The sequence below is a fragment of the Acanthaster planci genome, linkage group LG20, assembly GCF_054643075.1.
Source record: "Acanthaster planci isolate LZ-2023a linkage group LG20, COTS_SCS, whole genome shotgun sequence".
Taxonomy (NCBI): Eukaryota; Metazoa; Echinodermata; class Asteroidea; order Valvatida; family Acanthasteridae; genus Acanthaster; species Acanthaster planci.
Window position 1 is genome coordinate 1,110,756 of NC_141796.1, and position 21,877 is coordinate 1,132,632.

General features: G+C 42.0%; 2 protein-coding genes across 2 annotated transcripts; one reads left to right on the plus strand and one right to left on the minus strand.

Moving 5' to 3' along the window:
* The first annotated feature begins 1,030 nt into the window (after positions 1–1,030).
* Positions 1,031–15,386, plus strand: LOC110975495 (uncharacterized). Its single transcript, XM_022228032.2, has 3 exons — positions 1,031–1,509; positions 13,048–13,209; positions 14,773–15,386. The coding sequence occupies exons 1-3, from the start codon at positions 1,182–1,184 to the stop codon at positions 15,051–15,053; spliced, it is 771 nt and encodes a 256-aa protein (XP_022083724.2). The 5' UTR covers positions 1,031–1,181; the 3' UTR covers positions 15,054–15,386.
* Positions 15,387–15,522: 136 nt separating this feature from the next.
* arl1 (ADP ribosylation factor like GTPase 1) lies at positions 15,523–21,693 on the minus strand. Its single transcript, XM_022228033.2, has 6 exons — positions 21,456–21,693; positions 20,630–20,767; positions 19,850–19,931; positions 19,335–19,446; positions 18,874–19,052; positions 15,523–18,514 (listed from the first exon to the last, which is right to left on the minus strand). The coding sequence occupies exons 1-6, from the start codon at positions 21,457–21,459 to the stop codon at positions 18,484–18,486; spliced, it is 546 nt and encodes a 181-aa protein (XP_022083725.1). The 5' UTR covers positions 21,460–21,693; the 3' UTR covers positions 15,523–18,483.
* Positions 21,694–21,877: the final 184 nt, after the last annotated feature.

Genomic DNA, 21,877 nt, shown 5'->3' on the forward strand with positions numbered 1-21,877 from the left:
CAGCTCATAAAATCAAGCGGATGCCTCCGGATATCCCGGAGAATTTTTCGAAAGAAATCCCTATATGTCGGGACAGGGCCCAGTATACGACGGAGGAGTATTTATCGGGCCATGTTTACGGGTCTATCGGCCTAATAAGATTGCAGATTGCTTAGAAGCCTACTTACAGGAGATGGGCTTTCAGATCTCACCGTTGTTTGGGGCATGAATTAAAAGAGTCATTTTAGCCTCTGAGCTAAGCCATGCCTATTTAAATTTTAAACAGTTGCCAAGTATGTGCCTTTATCAAAAGAATCGTCATAAAGAGGAGGACACATTAGTGCCTTTTCCTTTTTATAAGGTCATTTGGGGTTTGCCAGAACGCAGTTCAGGCGGTATAATGCAGCGACGTACTTCCAGTGTTTCATTGACAGAAATTGTGAACAGCGTACAGAAAAGGAACGTTGAAGACGCTTGGTGGCAGCAAACAGCTGGCCCTTTTCAAAAGCTGTGCTACATTGAGCGTGCGCACATCAGTCTCAAAATGACGCAAACTTTCGGCTGATGAGATTTGGTCGTATGTGGTAGCACCAGGGTGAATGTTTCTTTTAGATGTGCATAATGTTCTCTTAAACACTTAAATGAGTCAAAAGCAACCGAAAATGTTAAGGCCCGTGCGCCACAAGGAGTGGAACTTAAGGGTTTATTTATAGGCTTGTTCGTTACATTACGAATCTGGATATCGATCAGTGATTCCAACACTGTTTTGCTATATCCAATGATAGATTCTGATGTCAGTGAACCAGCGACGGATTACCGATTGAGATCCGGATTAGCGTAAAATCAACACGTCCTATGTTGCTGCGGGATCATGCCAGTCACGCCAATTCCAAGTAAATGAGGAACGTTTGAGTGTCGCTTTGAACTAATGTAATTCTTCTGTGCAAGCTTGTTATGGTCGATTGGCGGGTCGAAAATGCCTGGTAAATGTACAATGGCGCCCCCAGACTGTCAAATCAAATTGCACGCTCGGATGGACAGATAGTTATTAACATATTAAAAAAGCCGTTCATTATTGGCTGAAGGTGTTTGTCTGTATCACTGCCAAAGAGGCTCACACAATAAAAACTTTATATCACCGAAGCTACCGCGTACAGCATTAAGGATAATGCTGCGTTATTCTACACGCTAAACATCCCACCATGGGAGTAACTTACACTATCTCTATGATCCTTGCCGGTGTTTTGGTGGGGCTTGAAATTCTTGAGGCCAGCTTGATGTTATCCGGACCGGCCTCACAGACGAAATCTCACTCTTTCGACGTCCTGAGCACCGGTTCGCTTAAGCACGGAGTAATCGCCTTGTCAGAGCGGGGATCCAAGCAACGGTGCGCGGCCGCTTGCGCGGCAGTGGCCGGTTGTACACAATTCTGCTACGCTTCGACGACCAGACGTTGCGTGCTTGAAGACGCTAGCGTGGCATCTGCGTCCAGAAATCCGAAGGACACTACGTGTTACTTAAAGAATTCGGGTGAGTTTCTACTTAACAGGAGTGTGATCATGTGACTATACCAAACAAATGAAGAAAAAATAGATATTATTCTATCTTAAAATTAATGTTGCACCTCATCTTATACACACAGAAACTAAATTTTCAATACTGACATAGACACACAACAGTCTTCCTTTGAAAGCAGTATTTAGCTATGTCGAAATGCTCCTAAAAATCAACTATGGCTGAAAGCTTGGTCAGGAAGAATTCGACCTGAGAATGGACTTAAAAACGAACGAATTCTTTTACTTTTGTAGTGAAATATTATAATAATAAATGAAGTTCACAAAAAGTTTCATCTGCACAGTGCAGTACTGAACACAAAAAGGATGTTAAGATTGACTTATCATAACAAAAAACATCATTAGCACTGGTCAACTTTCAATTGTGTTCTGAATCGCGGTTTTTCTTTCCAAAAAAAAGAGAATTACTGTTTCATTCTAGCTCAAACGGAGCGAAGTTACCATCCGCCCACTCAATTTCTGTTCCATTACCGTATACCCTGCAAAAGCATTTGTTTAAAAAAAAGGCTAAAGTAGCCACAAATTGTCTCAGATCACACGGGTTGACACCTTGGACCCAACAGAGCGTTTTGACGGGGGTCTTGGGTGGATGTCTTGCGAACTCATCTTGCAACAACTTTTACGTTTCGTTCAGAATGCGCCGTAGCCCAGTAAAAATGTCCGCATATATATTTACACATACAAATTATACCAGTACATTATAAATGCATAAACATACATAATTATTGTAGTATGTACTGGCTAAATGCAAGGAGTATGATAAGAGTGGTTACAAAACCACTCCAGAAGAGCACAAAAGCCACTCTAATTGAGCGAAAACCACTCCAAAAGAGTCCAATTTCCATTCTGCACAAAGAGCCGCATACTCGGGGGGGAGGGTTTTCTTTTAAATGATTCATTTTTAGAGTGATTGCCACTCTTTTAGAGTGGTTTTGCACTTTTCTCGAGTGGATTTAGGACGGATCACTCTTTACAGAGTCAGTTTTGCACTATTCGCATTTAGATAGTATACATGCCTTATTGTATTGACCTTTACGGTGCTTATTGTATGGAAAATGTGATTGAGCTTGTGGTACGTGTGAGATTAAAACACATGTTAATTTTTTCATTTACTGTGGTCTTAGGCGTTCATTCTTAAATGGGATTTTCTAACTTGAATCATTTCGAAATGGCTGGTAGCAGAGACAAAAGCTACACATCGAAATTCATTGATGGACACAAGGTCAATCGTAAAATCTATTCAAGGGGAGCTGGCATTGTCCCAGGGGTGAATTTTCAAGGGGTTTAGTGTGTCTCGTTCTAACATTGCTAGGCTCCCCGAGCAGGACCAAAAGGGGGCGCAATTTTCTCGCAACGGAGGCTCCTTTTGTCAAAACGAGTATGAAATGCACGCGTTACCCTCATCTCACATCGTTACCAGAAAAAAGAACTCTCCTAACCAACCGAGCTTTGTTCAACCGAGGTTCTGTTTAAGGCGGGAAGTGCTGTCGTTTATTTCCTCACATTTTCACAGACATCGATAGTGACTACTCGACATTCAAAATGTCGGGCCAGAGGGCACTCATCCCACCGGTGTTAATGGTGTCGTAAATGTAATGGGATGAAAGTGATCTGTCACTCTCGCAATTAGTCTTCGAAAAAGGTCAATTTGCAAAAAAGCTGTGCACGGTGAAGCAGCGTTATCGAAGCGTGTCTACCAAACAAATCTGCCGTATATGTAGACGTCTAAGACTTGGGGATCAAATCAGTTTTTATCAGAGGGCTTTCCGTCAAAATTTGATATTCTCCCTGCCCAACAGTCAGTGCATTCTAAGTTATACTGGTTACCCTTAACCCTAAAAGAGCCTGGACCATATTCTGGCCCTTATCACAACCGGGTGGAGGGGCGTTTTCCGCCTCCACAAGACCCCACCCCACCCCAGACTCGACTGTGCCGCACTTAGTCATTTTTTTTTCTTTTCCTGTTTAACCAAACATGGATGCAACACCCGATCCGACTACCCACGACTACTTATTAGTGAGGCTTGTGCAGCAAAATATCCTGCAAGAACTGAGACGCTAATTATATTTTCGTATGATGCAATACAGTAGGCAAACTTACAAGTGAGGCTAGTCAGCGTCAAAAAAATTTGCAAGAAGAAGGCTCGAACAAGCCTCACTTATAAGTTTGCCCACTATATTGCATCATACGATAATATATTAGCGCCATAGTTAGAGCAGGGCTATTTTGCTGCACAGGCCTCACTTATAAGTAGCGGTGGGTTGTCGGATTGGGTGAAAGTAAAGACATTCCTTATCATTACCACTGTGAAGTTTGAGTTTAATCAAACATATATAATTTTGTTGGTACAGTAATTTGAATTTCCACGCCCAATGCGTGCCAGCCCGCGTGCATTAAGCACGGCAGTGGAAACATAATGGGGGGTCTGACCTGCCTCGGAAAATGCACGGTGCGCAACAATGGTATGCTTGGTTTTTGTAAAATTGATACCGAAACGACCGCAAAGGTATTCTATGAAAACTCAGAGGGGGGGTCATTTTCTGACAAAAATGCAAGGTGGAGATATTGAAATGAAATTCATGCTCTCTTAGGGTTTTGGGGTTTACCTTAAAAGATTTAGGGATCTCACGGCTGATCAGGGGGGGGGGAGTGGCCAATTCCGTCCCTCCCCCATTACTCTCTGTTCCATGCACAATTCATGTTTTTTAAACTTGGCGAATATGTGGGGAAAAAACCTTTTCAATATAAACACGACATTTTAACTTTTAACTTGCATACGGTTTCGCTGTTGCAGTCATTTGAAGTTGAAGGCCGACACGTGCCTGCCCGCGTGCATGGACGAGAATGGACCATTAAGTACAAACATCACTCACATCATAGAATAGAAAAACAAAAAATGGTGTCCCGATCTCGAATCACAAAATTCCCTCTATCACGGCAGCCAACACGAGCAATGGTAAAATACAATTGAAGTATCGCATACTATGTGATGGAGGCCCATTACATATTACAGACAATCCAGAAAACAAGCTTCGGCGTAAATTTTTCATTGCAAACGCTTCCAGCACGAGTGACGTCTACCATTAGGCCTAGGCAAACAAGTATAGGCATGTTAACCTTTTGAAAGGGTTTGCTACAGCTTCCAATGTATAATTCGGTCATGTGGCTCTGTACAGTCGGTACATTCACACTGCAAAGGCGTCTAGCCAAAAAGGTTCCGATGAAATGAAATTATACGAAGTAGCGACACGATCGGTGCTTGGTTTGTTAGCGGCGGGAGACTGGCATACGTATTCCGTAAAAATACCATCGTTTAAAGGCCAGCTCCAACGATGTTGATTTTTCTCATATTGAATCCTATTCAGAAGAACCAAGTCTAATAAAACTGGCACATATCAATATTTCCCTTGCAACACACGTTGTTGTGTTAACAAAATACAGTTTTTGTACCTATTTTTCCTGGAAGTCCAGTCTGAAGTTGTAAAAATGGACGTGTCGTCAGGACTCATCAGCATCTAATGAATATTGATTTCTGTGATGTATTACCGTGGAGAGGACATACCACAGTGCGCATACAATATATGCATCCATAGCACGCGCATAGCTGGGGACGACATCTCGAACATGAAGAATGCTCTCATTCTTCGGAAACTCGAAGAATTTCCATCCTGGTTCTTTTGCAGAATTTCTAGTACGTCCAGCAAGACGCACGATTTGGGCATTCTTGTAAGTCATGACGAAAGGAGCACAAACTCTCGAACGAAAAGAGATAATGCGGCACAATAGAACCACACAGATAGATCTCTGACATGCAGTGCACGCACATGTAGCTCCAGTTTCATGTACAGTATATATACGTTCGTAGCGCAACCAGTCGTTCCACGGATACCAGTTTCAGTGTTTTCTCCGGTATTACATCATACAAAACTCGTGTCTCAACAGCGCAACCAACCAGTGGTCAGATTGTGGAAATTTTTCATAAAACTCAAAGACAACGTTCAAAAGTATCCGCAAATTTTCAAAAAATACAGACGCAATAAAGACATGATTTGGTAATAAATATGTGATTTATTTAACACTAAACGCAATATTTGCACAACTTTAAAAACAGTTGGAGATGGTCTTTAAGAATTATTAATCATCTTCTTCCCTTTGAATTCATTTTCCCATTTGAGTAGGTCAAGCTTCGAAATAGTCCCAACCAATTTACTACTCCTTTGAGCATAAACGACTTTCTGTACAAGTAGACGATATGTAGTCGGGGATTTGCGACATAGGAGTTGAGGCGCTGGTAGTTTGCTATCAGCCGAGAATCTCGGGATGGACAGATATCACAGTAGGCCTATTTGTAAAACCCCACTTTCATTCGGAAAGATGGGTTAGTTAACAATTTTTTGGTTACTTTTGTTGGTCTGTGTTGCATGTTTTTGCAATTAACAAATTCAAAACTACAAAGGGATCTCATAAAATATGGAATTCAAAACTGATGGGGAAAAGACATGGTGAAGACCAGCCACGGCTGCTCTGGGCCTGTTAAATGCAGTGAAGGCTTATTGTAATACCTAGAACTCTCATGTTTTATCTTCTGGTGCACATTATTACCGTCATTAATAATTTCTCCTTATTATTAATGGAAGGACACAATGAAGTACAACCATTAACTGCCTCCTCTGTCACTCGCCATCCACCGACAATTATTGTTTTTTTCAAACAATAAAAGAGAACTGCATTCAACGAATCAATCATTAATAAAATGTATCAAGGCCTGCTTGAGTGGTGTTCCGAGAGAAACCCATTCGTCAATTCACTTCAGTGCAGTCCTTTCGCTGTATTGCAAAAAAAAGGACATCAACCTCTCATTGTAAAAGGTCTAGCTCTTCATAGAAATCATTTGGCTTTCAAAGACTAAATACAAATGATCATTTGTTTGAAAGTATGGTCGATTCTAACAGCTGAAGACAGCAAACACGATGCCCCGGTGCTTGACTTTCTTTATACCGCACTGTTAATGCAGATAGGTCTGTGCAGTCCATTTTGAAATACGGCAAAATTACTCCACAAGAAAAGTGGTGTGTCGGTTGGAATTTTTTTCAAGCAGGCTGTGCTATTTAGAACTTCACAATTTATTTAATAAGGTATTGATAGAAAGTAATTCGTTTTTCTTCATTGAGGATAGAGCAATTTTGTATAAGTGTTTTTTTTGGGGGGGGGCGGAGCCAAAAGCCCAGCTAATGGTCATGTATCTTTGTGTGACTGCGTATTAGTTTTGTGCTATCAATGACAATCGCACAATGACTAGACTTTGAAGCCTTCTGGCTTAAATTAATATTACCTTTTACTTTCATCGTTAGATTCTACATTTCATCAGGTTTTGCCGTCTTTTAAGTTTTGAAAAGAATCTTTACTAAAAGCAGAGCAAATATAATGAAGAGCTTTGATCAAATTGGAAAGTCACGCTGCATTCCGAATAAAAGGGCTTATAAGTGGACTTCATCATATTTTATGAAGGAGATACTGGTGAGCGGAAATTACTTTCTTTTCATCAGAAAATGCATTAACCTTTTTGTGGCAGTAAATGGGTCCGAAGCCCTTTGTTCGTGCAGATTACAAATTGCCTACTTATCATAGAGGATTTCAAGGGCACCAGACATTAATGTAACATCACAGAACCGCTTCTTTGGCAATGCATTGTCAGCATAATAACTGATTTGCATCTGTCACCTGCATGGTTAAGCCTGAAACTTGAGTGTTCTCTTATTTTCTTTTGTCGCAGTGGTGAATTCAATTAAAGCTTTCCACACAGGAAACCAGGCTCGGCTAGCCAATACATTACAAATGCTTTCCTTGTATGGTGCGTTCACTGTATCCAGAAAAAGGCTGTATATGGAAGAAGTTTGGAACGATGTGGCATCAATGTTTGGTTTCACAGACATCGATGTGTTTCTATTATGGCTTGACTATTCATGGCATACAAAATTATTTTGAATCTTAAAGCAACGTTGGTCACGTCGGGAGTGTTCATTTTATCGGTAGCCGAATTCCACCAAGGTTGCAGTAATTGGTTAAACTTATGCACAATAGCATACTTGTTCGTGCAGGATTGAACTTGCTGTGCAAAGGCACTTGGTGGCAATAAACATGAGGTGTGAGCTATTATCATCTCTCACATTCTTATAGTAATCAGACCTAGGACTAAAATGCATTCAGTATCACTGAATGGGAAAATAAATATGATGTAAGAGCCTGTATGCTTGTAATATATGCATATATTACATACATCAACATCATGGACACTAGACCTTTATATAGTGTCACATAGTGTCATAGCCCTACCTCGCTTTTCAAATTTCCGTGGCAAGGCAAGTCACCCATCCCCCATCGCTCAATTCCTGGCACAAAATCTACTCCAGCTGCTTCTTTCATCCGTTCTCTCTTTCACTCATCATCTGTTCGTTGGCGTATAAAGCCTGCTGTCTTGTCCCTCTGACGGTCGGCGTGACTTGTTTTCCTCAATAGCCAACTGGTGTTGGCCGTAGGGGACCCACGGCTTAATGGAGCCTGCAGACAGTTGTCTGCATGCCAGCAGTTTCATCTGGGAATTCACTTAGTACGCATTTCGGCCAATAGATCAGTAAACAGGGCCCAACGAATACTCTTCCGTCGTATACTGGGCCCTGTTCCGATACATATGGATTTCTTTCGAAAAACAATTCTCCGGAATATCCAGGGGCATCCGCTTGATTTTATGAGCTGAAATTCCACCGGTATGCTCACTACTCACAGGGTAAACTATCCACTATGTTGCTAATTGTAGAAAACTCGCCTTTCCCTCATTTGAGGAAAAAATATTGCCTTTTTTTATTTTTTCGTTTTCCCACTCTGGACGATTTTTGCCCCACTTGCACAAAACTTTCTAGTCGCGTCACAGACAGCGCTAGCGAGCCGCACAACAAATGATTTGCCACAAGCAGTGTGTGACTGGACAGGGAACCAGCCAAGGGCGTTGCGTATTAGGTGCGACACAAAACAGCTGTTATTTTTGCACGAGTGCTTAGATCGACAGGTACTCTCGCAATTCTGAAAGAAATTCGTAAGTGCTGAAGTCTGGGTGCAAACTAGACAGGCGCTCGAACAGGCTTCCATTACGTAATCACACAAAGACGTCTGTGTAATGTACAAGTGGGAAAACGGCAAAAAAGGTAACATTTTTCCCTCCAATTAGCAACCTAACGGATAGTTAACCCCGTAAGTAGTGAACATACCAGTGCAATTTCAGCTCATAAAATCAAGCGGATGTCTCCGGATATCCCGGAGAATTTTTCGAAAGAAATCGCTATATGTCGGGACAGGGCCCAGTATACGACGGAGGAGTATTTATCGGGCCATGTTTACGGGTCTATCGGCCTAATAAGATTGCAGATTGCTTAGAAGCCTACTTACAGGAGATGGGCTTTCAGATCTCACCGTTGTTTGGGGCATGAATTAAAAGAGTCATTTTAGCCTCTGAGCTAAGCCATGCCTATTTAAACTTTAAACAGTTGCCAAGTATGTGCCTTTATCAAAAGAATCGTCATAAAGAGGAGGACACATTAGTGCCTTTTCCTTTTTATAAGGTCATTTGGGGTTTGCCAGAACGCAGTTCAGGCGGTATAATGCAGCGACGTACTTCCAGTGTTTCATTGACAGAAATTGTGAACAGCGTACAGAAAAGGAACGTTGAAGACGCTTGGTGGCAGCAAACAGCTGGCCCTTTTCAAAAGCTGTGCTACATTGAGCGTGTACTGAACACAAAAAGGATGTTAAGATTGACTTATCAAGAGGTTGGATTACAGTCATATCATAACAAAAAACATCATTGGCACTGGTCAACTTTCAATTGTGTTCTGAATCGCGGTTTTTCTTTCCAAAAAAAGAGAATTACTGTTTCATTCTAGCTCAAACGGAGCGAAGTTACCATCCGCCCCCTCAATTTCTGTTCCATTACCGTATACCCTGCAAAAGCATTTGTTAAAAAAAGGCTAAAGTAGCCACAAATTGTCTCAGATCACACCACAAAGTATTTCCGGGGCCCTTCCCAATAGTCTACATCGTGTTTTGGCTTCTCGCTTCGCACTCGCATTTGTTCTGATCAGGGCTACGCCCCCATCCCCAAATTTTCAAAACGGGTTGACACCCTTGGACCCAACAGAGCGTTTTGATGGAGGTCTTGGGTGGATGTCTTGCGAACTCATCTTGCAACAACTTGTACGTTTCGTTCAGAATGTGCCGTAGCCCAGTAAAATGTCCGCATATATATTTGCACATACAAATTATACCAGCACATTATAAATGCCTAAACATACATAATTATTGTAGTATGTACTGGCTAAATGCAAGGAGTATGATAAGAGTGGTTACAAAACCACTCCAGAAGAGCACAAAAGCCACTCTAATTGAGCGAAAACCACCAGTGTTGTAGTTGAGACCACTTAAGACCTTCACAAGACCGCACAAGACTAGCACAAGACCAACACAAGACCTCTAGTCTGAATTCAAGCCACAAGCTATTTAAATGAACTGCAACAAAAGCATTCCTTTGTCATTGTTCACACTGTTGCTTGTGACAGGTCTTGTGCATGGTCTTGTGATGGTCTCGACTCCAACACTGAAAACCACTCCAAAAGAGTTCAATTTCCATTCTGCACAGAGAGCCGCATACTCGGGGAAAAGGGTTTTCTTTTAAATGATTCATTTTTAGAGTGATTGCCACTCTTTTAGAGTGGTTTTGCACTTTTCTCGAGTGGATTTAGGACGGATCACTCTTTACAGTGTAAGTTTTGCACTTTTTGCATTTAGATAGTATACGTGCCTTATTGTATTGACCTTTACGGTTCTTATTGTATGGAAAATGTGATTGAGCTTGTGGTACGTGTGAGATTAAAACACATGTTAGTTTTTTCATTTGCTGTGGTCTTAGGCGTTCATTGTTAAATAGGATTTTCTAAACTTGAATCATTTCAAAATGGCTTGTAGCAGAGACAAAAGCTACACATGGAAATGTATTCATGGAAACAAGGTCAATCGTAAGTCTATTCAAGGGGAGCTGGCATTGTCCCAGGGGGGAATTTTCAAGGGGTTTAGTGTGTCTCGTTCTAATGTTGCTAGGCTCCCCGAGCAGGACCAAGAGGGGTCGCATTTTTTCTCGCAACGGAGGCTCCTTTTGTCAAAACGAGTATTAAATGCACGCGTTACGCTCACATCGCTACAAAAAAGGAACTCTCCTAACCAACCGGGCTTTGTTCAACTAAGGTTCTGCTTAAGGCGGGAGGTGCTGTCGTTTATTTCCTCACATTTTCACAGACATCGATAGTGACTACTCGCTATTCAAAATGTCAGGCCAGAAGACACTCCTCCCACCGGTGTTAATGGTCTCGTAAATGTAATGGAATGACAGTGATCTGTCACTCTCGCAATTAGTCTTCGAAAAAGGTCAATTTGCAAAAAAGCTGTGCACGGTGAAGCGGCGTTATCGAAGCGTGTCTACCAAACAAACCTGACGTATATGTAGACGTCTAAGACTTGGGGATCAAATCGGTTTTTATCAGAGGGCTTTCCGTCAAAATTTGATATTCTCCCTGCCCAACAGTCAGTGCATTCTAAGTTATACTGGTTACCCTTAACCCTAAAAGAGCCTGGACCATATTCTGGCCCTTATCACAACCGGGTGGAGTGCCCTCCACCGGACCCCACCCCACCCCAAACTCGACTGTGCCGCACTTAGTCATTTTTTTCTTTTCTTTTCCTGTTTAACCAAACATGAATGCAACACCCGATCCGACTACCCACGGCTACTTATAAGTGAGGCTTGCAGCAAAATTTCCTGCAAGAACTGAGATGCTAATTATATTTTCGTATGATGCAATACAGTAGGCAAACTTACAAGTGAGGCTAGTCAGCGTCAGAAAAATTTGCAAGAAGAAGGCTCGAACAAGCCTCACTTATAAGTTTGCCCACTGTATTGCATCATACGATAATATATTAGCGCCATAGTTAGAGCATGGCTATTTTGCTACACAGGCCTCACTTATAAGTAGCGGTGGGTTGTCGGATTGGGTGAAAGTGAAGACATTCCTTATCATTACCACTGTGAAGTTTGAGCTCAATCAAACATGTATATATAATTTTGTTGGTACAGTAATTTGAATTTCCACGCCCCATGCGTGCCAGCCCGCGTGCATTGAGCATGGCATCGGAAACATAATGGGGAGCCTGACTTGCCTCGGAAAATGCACGGTGCGCAAGAATGGTATGCTTGGTTTTTGGAAAATTGATACCAAAACGACCGCAAAGGTATTCTCTGAAAACTCAGAGGGGGGTCATTTTCTGACAAAAATGCAAGGTGGAGATTTTGAAATGAATTCATGCTCTTTTAAGGGTTTCGGGTTTACCTTAAAATATTCAGGGATTTTGAATTATCTCACAGCTGATCGGGGGGGGGGTGGCCAATTCCGTCCCTCCCCCATAACTCTCTGTTCCGTGCACAATTCATGTTTTTTAAACTTGGCGAATATGTGGGGAAAAAACCTTTTCAATGTAAACACGACATTTAGACTTTTAACTTGCATACGGTTTCGCTGTTGCAGTCATTTGAAGTTGAAGGCCGACGCGTGCCTGCCCGCGTGCATGGACGAGAATGGACCATTAAGTGCAAACATCACTCACATCACAGAATAGAAAACAAAAAATGGCGTCCCGATCTCGAAATCAGAAAAGTTCCCTCTAACATGCTTTTGAGATAGATAGATTACTCTTACAACAAATCATTTAGCCAATTGCTCGGCATTCAAAATGTTCAACCCGATGTTGGCTGATGTTTTAGTTGGAAAACGTACGGTTAAACGTGGAGCTTGTTGAAGGTCATTTGCATAACTTCCGCCAATTAACCACATGACATCTTCAGTGTTTTCGCAAAGTGACAATAACCTGGAAAATCGATAATTTTTCGACCTAGCATTTTACTTCCTTTGATCTAAAGAAAAAAGATAGCAGAGTTTCAAAGCATTCTACACTGTAAAAAGTCGGGTGTTAAAATCAACACTTTTGGGTGTTATCAGATGACTACACCATAGGGTGTTACTTTAACATTGATGATGTCACTTTGCATACCTATAAGTGTTATAGTTCACTGGAGGGTGTTACAAGTAACACCAAATACACAAATAACACCAAAATTTTAACACCAGTGAAAAGTGTTGGTGTAGTCTTCTGATAACACTGCGGGTGTTAAATTTAACAGCCCAGTTGTTGCAGTGTAATGTTAATTATTTCCCTAGTAACTGTAAACAAACAACTTACAAAAAGCTTGGTCCGTGCCTTTCTCTGTTCCACGAAGTGACATGCAATAACATCGTTGGCACGGCAAAAATTAAGACGATATCGATGATGTGGCATTTTTGTTAAAATAAACTCTCAACACTTCTAGTTTTATTTCCATCATCTTTTCGTCAATCACAGATTGCATGAGCACTTTCACGAGCGGCAGTTATTTCAAACAGGTCTTCGACCTTCCTCCTTTTGACGGGAAATTTGTGTTGGATTTCTCTGCCAAGGTGATGCAAGACGCCATAGTCAGTTTATCTACCAACAACACGAAGGAGGGCATCAAGTATGAACTGGGTGAGAGCGGCCATATTGCCAATGTCGCGCCAGTTATGGCCACATTCTATCAGTGACAATTTTGTCAACCAGATGCCGACTTTGCATGGTACTTGGGATATATTTCCTGCTCATGTCACCAGTCACAGTAGACCAATGGTCGACAGATGGTCACTGATCAAACCTGGCTTTCCTTTCATCTACAGCGGGAAAATCTTTACGTGTTGTTTCATTGCCAAATTGCACTCGGTTTGAAACGACGCACAAACATTAATTTGCTTTAATTGCTTTAATTAAGAAAATGTCGCAGCGTTCGGACATCGTTTTATACCCATTTTTCCCTGACGCGCAGGTCTGTATCGAGGCGCGCGCTGACCAGAAACCTGGAGACTTTCTGGCTCAATCGACTGGAATCCTGCTATACTGCGTAATTTTAACGTGTTTTTATGGGGTACAGTTGAGTAATATGTACAGTATAGGTGGTCTTATGTCCTGTGTACATGCGCAAGCTGAAAATATTTTCAAACAGTAAAACGTGTGGGCACCAGTCTATTTCAGTGCAAGAAGCAGCAGGCGTTGCCTGCGCATTCGGGAGCGATGGACATCACGCCTTAGACGTATCTCCAGAAAAAAAGTGAAAAACAAAAAGCTGCGCCACTTTGGAGACAGCTCCTGACCAGAAACCGAAGACTTTTTTTCAGCCTTAGTTTTGCTTATTATAGTTCTTTCCACATTACCTACTCACAAAATTACAAACTTTGCTAATATACATCTCCTCGGCGCAGATCCATCTTTGAAATAATTGTTCGGGTACCCGCTGCTACATCCGATTCGAACCCAGCCAGCCGATGCCCGCAAGCTCGGTGGTCGAGTGGTAAAGACGTCTGCACTACTAAGCCAGAGGTCGTGGGTTCGAGTCCCACCCGAGTTCGCTTGTGGTGTTTTCACAAGCCTTAGGGGGCAAACACCGAGTATACGGTGTTAAATATACGTCGGGTAGGGCAAATCCAAAATTAATTAATTTGCTGTTGGAAGCGTAAATCCGTAAAATTCCCTAGCTGATATACTGCAAAATTGCGGTGTTAATCTAACACACTGGGTGTTAGAGGACTTCACGTGACTGGGTGTAGTTTTCTGCAAAGGGTGTTATGTTAGCAACAATTTTACAACGTAGTTTTTTGCAGTGTAGAAATATTTAAACTTCAGGCTCATTAGTGAGACTCAATAATGGCTACCTCCGTAGACGCATGTGCGATAAAGGGAACAATTATGGCGGCTCAACTGAAATACAGAAAAAAAACTACGAGTGTTAAAACGGATAGCCTACTTGATATCGAAATGGCTTGTACGTTATGGCTAATTGTAAAACTACCTTGATGACGTCCCATCATATCACACTTGCAATAAAAAGTGTTTGGACACACATGCATGGCTAGGCTTTCACTAAAGTGTTTCCCGCAACGCAAAGCAAAGGCACGAAGTTGTCCGTTCGCTTGATTTTGTGGAGCTCGAACATGGCAGGCTAGGAATTATAGGCCGACTGCCTAACACCGTTTACAGTTTCTGGTTTTCAATGCTCTGCAGTTCTAGGGCACAATGGCAACTCCCAAACCACCATACGCAGAACCTGGCAAGGCGCCAACCTGCACATCGTGCTGGCAACCGAGGGAGGTGTGGTCAGCGCCCTGGAGATGAGACGCTTCTGGCTCCGCTACGATCACGGCACCTTCGCTCTGGGGAAGCACAGGGAGCCGGCGTACTTCGAATGGACCGATCCATTACCCCAGACCACCCCTGTCCGGTTCATCGGCTTGGGCGGCTGGGCTGAGACCGTTGAGTGGATTGTCTACGGTATTTGTCCATAAAGCCTGATTAAACGCAGAATTTAAAACAGGGCGGGTGAGCTATGGAATTGTGACCCCCACAGCATCTAGCCAGTACGTTTGTCTCATGGTTTGCCAGCTTACTGTCCCAGTTTGCAGTTTTTGCCCGAAGTCCAAATTGCATACAACACCGACTACCGGTATTGGTGTTAACAGTCTTACTTTATGTCTGTTAGTTTATGTATAAGTAAGTACGGTAAACGCATCACCATAACCTCTAGTTTAAAGATTTGAAAGTACATGTAATTATGCGTGACTAAGACACCAAGGACTTGCGGCAGTACCAAGAGATACTTTCCTTTTAAGAGTATAGGCCTATTCTAATTAAAAATAACCAAAACAAAAAATTTGCTTATCTCTATTCACGTCCTCAACTGAACTCTATGAAAACAAACCTACAAAACTGTTATTTAGCGTTTGGGGGTTTTAATGAAAAGGGGGAACGGGCCTGTCATTTAAAACTGTTTTTATTTCCAAAGTGACGGCCGTTGTGGTTACAAAACACTTTAAATTATTGGTGTAACAAATATTAAAAGACAGCACAAGGAAAGCAATGTTGGACAACTGAACAAACATGTTCTATACACGGACACCACTTGACATCCAGTACATAAACCCTATAAAACTGGTCTGAAAAGGGTAACCATTAGGTATAAGCACTTCGTGAGTATCTCGACATTTTCCCTGCAAAATTCGACTTTTTACAGCGTGCTATTGGCCAAGATACATGTACCACTGGAGCGCAAAATTTACGATGTCCGTAAAATGGAACGTCTCGAAGTATTGTTTTTGTGTGTGGCACACCTGGCATGGTTTCAAGAGAACTGGTAGACAGTGGTTTATCTCGAGCGAATGCGCAATGTACATACAGCCCGCGGACGGTGCCATACGTTAGCAGTATTGAAGCCAACACAATCGATGAATAGATCGATTGCGCACGCTTGTCACGTGACCTGGAGTGTGTATCAAACATCGACACAGCGTTCTCACACAGCAAAGTGTGTCATATGGAGTGTCATTTATCAAAAACAAGCTGACGGTTGTAAAGTACCATACTGATCTGCTGTGGTGCTGAGCACTACACCCAAAGTCGGCATGTTTAAAGGTTAAAAGAAACAGAAAACATTTAGTTCACGTGCAGTATTTCAAAAACATCATACTTAAATTCAATGCTCATCCACAAAAAATTTTGGTTGGTTGGATGACGTCATCGGCAGAACGCCTACATGTACAATGTACATGCACGCTTGCAACAGGCCACGTGGTGTTCGATGTAGCTTGGCCCACTGTCTTGGTTTAAGGTACAAGAGGCAGTCCCAGCTAGCACAGTACTGCCGAATGATACCCACTCTATGTCACGTGACTGACTTCACTGGCGAAAAGGGTCTACTGTATGGTGTGGGGAGTGACCGATGGGGTCTCAAGTTAAAGGCTCCGACTCGCTAAGGTTACCAGTTTTGCCAACTGAGCGCGGGCTACTCCATCAATCGTTCTCTCCCAAAGAAATAAAGCAATCGACGTAACACAACCCATGCTAGAACTATACAAAGCGATGTCTCATTATTGTAAATTTGTGAGGTCAAACTATACGTTTAATACATGTACATAAATTAATCACCAATAAGGCTACTTAACAATTTCAACTGGCTCTAGAAGAGTTGGACACTGGGAAACTTCTATACGCATCACGGCATTGATTACCTAGGCGTTTAAATGATAAAAGCCCAAGATAAATAACCATGCCTTCCCATTCGAGTCACACCACTCATATTTGGCGGAGGGATACATATTGGGTTAAATCCAGTGTGGTAATTTAAATCTATAAAAAATGGGTGGACACATACAGCAGGAAAAGGCGTCTCTAAACCAACAACTTTCACGTCATAATATGTATCCAAACAGTCATAAAAGTGGGCGGGAGAAACCAAAGCCCCTCCTCTTATATCTACCCCCTGGAAACCACAAATAATAAATGGTACGAGTAAAATGCATTAAATTCCTGGTATAAAGCAAAGGAGATAAACCATTAATTTTCGATTTCCATCTTTCCCAAAATACATTTAAAAGAGAAATGAAAACCTCACAAAAATTACATCTCGCTAGCCACTCTATAAAGGCATTAACATTATTTTCAAGGCTTCTGATTTCTTTTCATTTGTTTTTCTGTGGTGTTGATGGCAATCTCTTTAGCTACTGGGGTTTACCAGACACATTAAAATGAAAAGAAGAGCAGGATACTCATCTTTGTGACGAGGTGTCAAGGCAATTGTCGACTTAGTCGGGTATTTATTTTGGCTCCTGCAGGTACAGTTGGTGGGCACCCGCATTCACTCTCAGAAGCCAAGACACTAATTTGGATCTCAATAAATGCAGCACATGCTAGAAAGTGGTGTCAAAATGGTCTTTAATTGAAATTTTAGGCTTCCTGTCTTATAATTCCAATCAAATTGTCATGTGTTAACTGAATGTCAGACTGGCCATCTCTCAAGTATTGCTCACATCAGTCCAAGCACATTTGAACAAGTACAACGCAAGGATTTTCAATGATAATGTTAACCCTAACAGTCCTCAGTCCTCCAACAGGTGAAGGATTGAGGACTGTTAGGATTAAATATCAGTGTTTTTGAGCAATAATTCATAATGAGTGGCTAGATTAGGAAACATCAACGTATTCTGAAAAATAAAATTATCACATTGATGAAGTGGGCAAGATAGTACTATAAAATGAATCTCAATTAGTCATGTGGGGGAAAAACCCGCAAATTTTGTCAAGAGGCCTCAATGGAGACTTTGAGATGCTTGGTGGCAACAAACATCCTGGTCCTTTTTACCAAATCCGAGCACGCTCATGTTGTTCTGGGCACGTGTGGATAGTTCTGAGCATGTGCGATACCTTAAAAAGGACTGGTAAGTCTCCTACCACCTGCGCCTCCAAGTTTCCCATTCTAACACCGACAGGTTTTTTGTTTTTGGTTGGGGACATTCCTCATTCTGAAATCGTGCAAAATCCTCTACTGAGCAGGAAACCAATTCGCACATTCGTTCTACTTCAACTTTCAAGAGGTAAGAAGCCCCAAGTAAAGTAACAGTGGCTGGGCTCTGCCTTCCCAGATCTAACAAAACCCAATGAAGCTTCCATGGTGAATTTCATAGGATGTGGGTGAGTCAGGATTCCGGCAAACATTTCTAGTAGAAAACAATAAAATTTCTAATTTGTAGATCCAATCTCTATCGTCCAGTCACCACTGCAGCATGGCTTCTTTCAATATGTTGTTGACCCATGATTCCACTGTTTACTGGTTTGTTCAGGTATTTTAGCAGGACGTATCGCGCTCCTCTAGACAATGGGGTCAAAGTTTCCATGGGCACATCAATGAAAAATGAGTGGCAAATATGTACAAGTGTTCAAAGGCTACGGTGATGTCTTGAGTTCATTGACGAGCCTGGAAAACATATAAAAAAAAGAGAAGGAATTTGGCTGTAAGGTTGCATTTTCAAACGACTGCTTCCTCGCCACAAATCCACTGAGTCAGGAATGTTGTTGGGAAGGGGATGGTCAGAGTTTGCGCCCCTCATGAATGGATCAAAGGTTCAAATAAACATCCTGGCCATGTTTTGTCCATGGGCAAGCCACTTTACATCCATTTCCAGTCACCAGTGCAAGGATATTAGTGAGATTAGCTAACTTGCAAATAAGTGATTTAGCAGACTGATCTTAAAACACTGGATCTTTACGAGGTGAAACTTTGAGCAAACTCGTGCAAGTAAAAAAAAACCCCAGCCATCATTTTGTTTGTTTTACCATTGCATTGCTTCCTCCAGCCCATCTCCCTTGAGGGCGGACGTCTTAAAGATTTGGTACTTGCGATTCCTGAGTGCCGCCAGGCCCAGTTCGCTGGCCACCTGCGTGTCTGTGAGGGCACCCTCTATGTCCTGCTTGTTGGCCATGACAAGCAGCAAGGCATTCTTGAGTTCTTCTTCCTATTCAGGTCAAGGGTCGCAATGAATATTCATGAGTATCAAAGGACTTTAAGCGCAGGTTTTGCCCTTACACTGACGTATATTAATTAACACTGTATGCTCAGTGCAAGTCAGAAGGACTGTACTATCGGTAACATTTGAAATACAAAGCACTCCTCGGGCAATTGCAACGCATCCCAGATTAATTACAAGACTGACAATCACGAGCAACGACAAGCCCTTTCTTCAATTCGCGAGGTGAAGCACCTTACTAGCGATGACAAAGCAGAACTAATTACTTACTTCTAACATGGCAACCAGTTCCGACTTGGAGATGCCCATTCTGTCTTTGTCAGAGCTATCTACCACATAAATGATGGCGTCTGTGTTTGAGTAGTAACATCTCCAATATGGTCTGTTCACGGATAAACGTATGCACTGGAATTTAATAGGTTGAAAACTTAGGAAAATATGAGTCAAAAGTTTAAACTCTAAGGAGGCACCAGACTGTTTCTCTAAGTCCCAGTGGTGAAGTGAAGAAAACTGGCTTCGTTTTTGCCCCAGAGGCATTTTTGCAACCTTGATCCCCCAAATTCACCATTAATTCTAAAAAGAGTTCCTCGGAGGAGTGACCGCTGCCTCAATCCTTCAAATTTGTGCATACCCTGTGGAACAGAAGCACTGGCCTGCAAGATGGCAGCCTTGCAAAGCCTCTATACAAGTCCCCAAGTGGCTCTTTAATCCATCAGCTGCCCGTGCATGCAGACAACTACATGTAGATAACACCGACAAAATGGTCCAGACAGGAACCACCATACCTGATAGACGTTTGGCCTCCGAGGTCCCACACTTGAAATTTCAAGTTGCCGTACTTTACAGTCTCTACATTGAAACCGATCGCTGCACAACAAGAACACAAAAAAAAAATCTCAATATTAGATGCAGAAGATGTGGACCATGTCGACCAAACTACAAGACCAACAAGTACCCTTTGATCTCCTCACACCTTGCGTAGCAAAGAAATTCAGTGTCAGTTTAAAGGGCGTTGAATGACCAGAAAAGGGTGCTTTTTGACTACACCACCTGATGTATAAAAACTGCTCTTTTCAGAACTGCAAATTAAAAAATACTCAGTTTTCAAAAATAGCATTAAGATTAAATGTCCGCTGTGACAAACACAAAATAGTCGAGCAATGTAAACACATGGCGGAGCCAAAACGGTGGCTTGTCATTGTTAAGTTAAAGTTAAATCATAAAAGAGAATTGATACACACAACAGCATGCGTTATTTTCTATCCGACTCGGTGGGTGTCAAGTTGGGAGAAAAATCCAACATTGAGGTCAAGGGCAACACAACAGCAGACGTACATGTACTCGCACGCGTCGACCTAATGGAACATTTTGGCATACGAGTTGATCAGCATACAAGTTGGTCAACGTATGGGTTGATCGGAGTCCCAGTTGATAGCTATACACATCGGTGCATAGAAGCTGGCAAGCATGTGACATGACCAGCATTAGCTTCGGACATGTGACAAGGGAAGCGAATATACTGCAGTCGTCAGTGAAACCCTCGTTCCTAGATTTGGTATACTCACTTGGTATCGTCGTTACAACTTCCCCGACGTGAAGGCGGTAGAGTATTGTGGTTTTGCCAGCACCATCTAGCCCAAGGATCAGAATTCTCATTTCTTTGGAGCCAAAGAGGCTGGAAAATATGCTACTAAAGAAACCCCCTACAAAAGCACAAAGAGAACAGCATATCACCCCTGAATACAATTGATAGGCCATCCTGTTTTTACTGGCCTAACACAAACAAGATAGTCAGCATACTAGGCCTAATTAGCATGTAGGCTAGTAGTAGTAGTAACATACACATTTTTGGTCATGTATTTTACCAATTTAAAAAAAAAATGAAATAAAAATTAGGCCCTACTTATTGTAGGTTTAGGCTATTGAAAATGGAGATAGATTGCAAATCTCTCTGATCATGTTGTGAGCCTTTTGCGCTGGATCAACCCTGTGGATATTTCCAGCAATCACAGTCACCAGACATGCCTGACTGCAGACATCAGAACTGTACATGTACACCACAGCCATGGCAACCCATGTGTCCTGTATTTTTATTCATGTATATACATATAGGCCTATACTATAGTATACACAACCTATGGAGGCCGTAAAAATGTAGCCACCACAGCTGCAGAGGTGCAATGTGACCATCTCGCCAAATAAATGTTAGCTGGCCTATATCCCTTCCTCAATGATTTAGGCTACATGAACGTGATGAATGACCTACACATGACTAAACCATGGAGGGCTAAAACACACCAGGCCCCCAAGCCCAAAACGAGTAGGCCTAGGCCCCTTAAGGCTTAAATGATCATGATAAAAATCTAATGTTCAGGGATGTCAGGCACTCACCCATTTTTAATCAAATCCAGAAGAATTTCAAGCTGCAATGTAATAATAAATATTCAGTAACTTAAACCAAAGTCTCCTTAACAACCAATTTCCTAATCGTAGCTCATCATTCACAGCACTATGGGGAACAGAGTACGAAATCACTTAGGCCTAAGCCCAAAAATCTCAAGTCTGCTGTATATTGCGCGTGCTGTATATGCCGAGCATTTGTACACGTACAACGTAATGTACAACGTGTCAGTAGTGTAGTACAGTGAGCGTGACTGTACAAATGACGTCATGCTGGAAATACATGTAGCAAACGTGTAGTTCCTGTTTTCCCAATTTAAAATGTATCTCTCAGAAAACTAATATAACGACTCAGTAATGAATATGTCTTTTAAATGTACCTGTCTTGCTTTAGCAGAGTCTTTTGCCAAGTT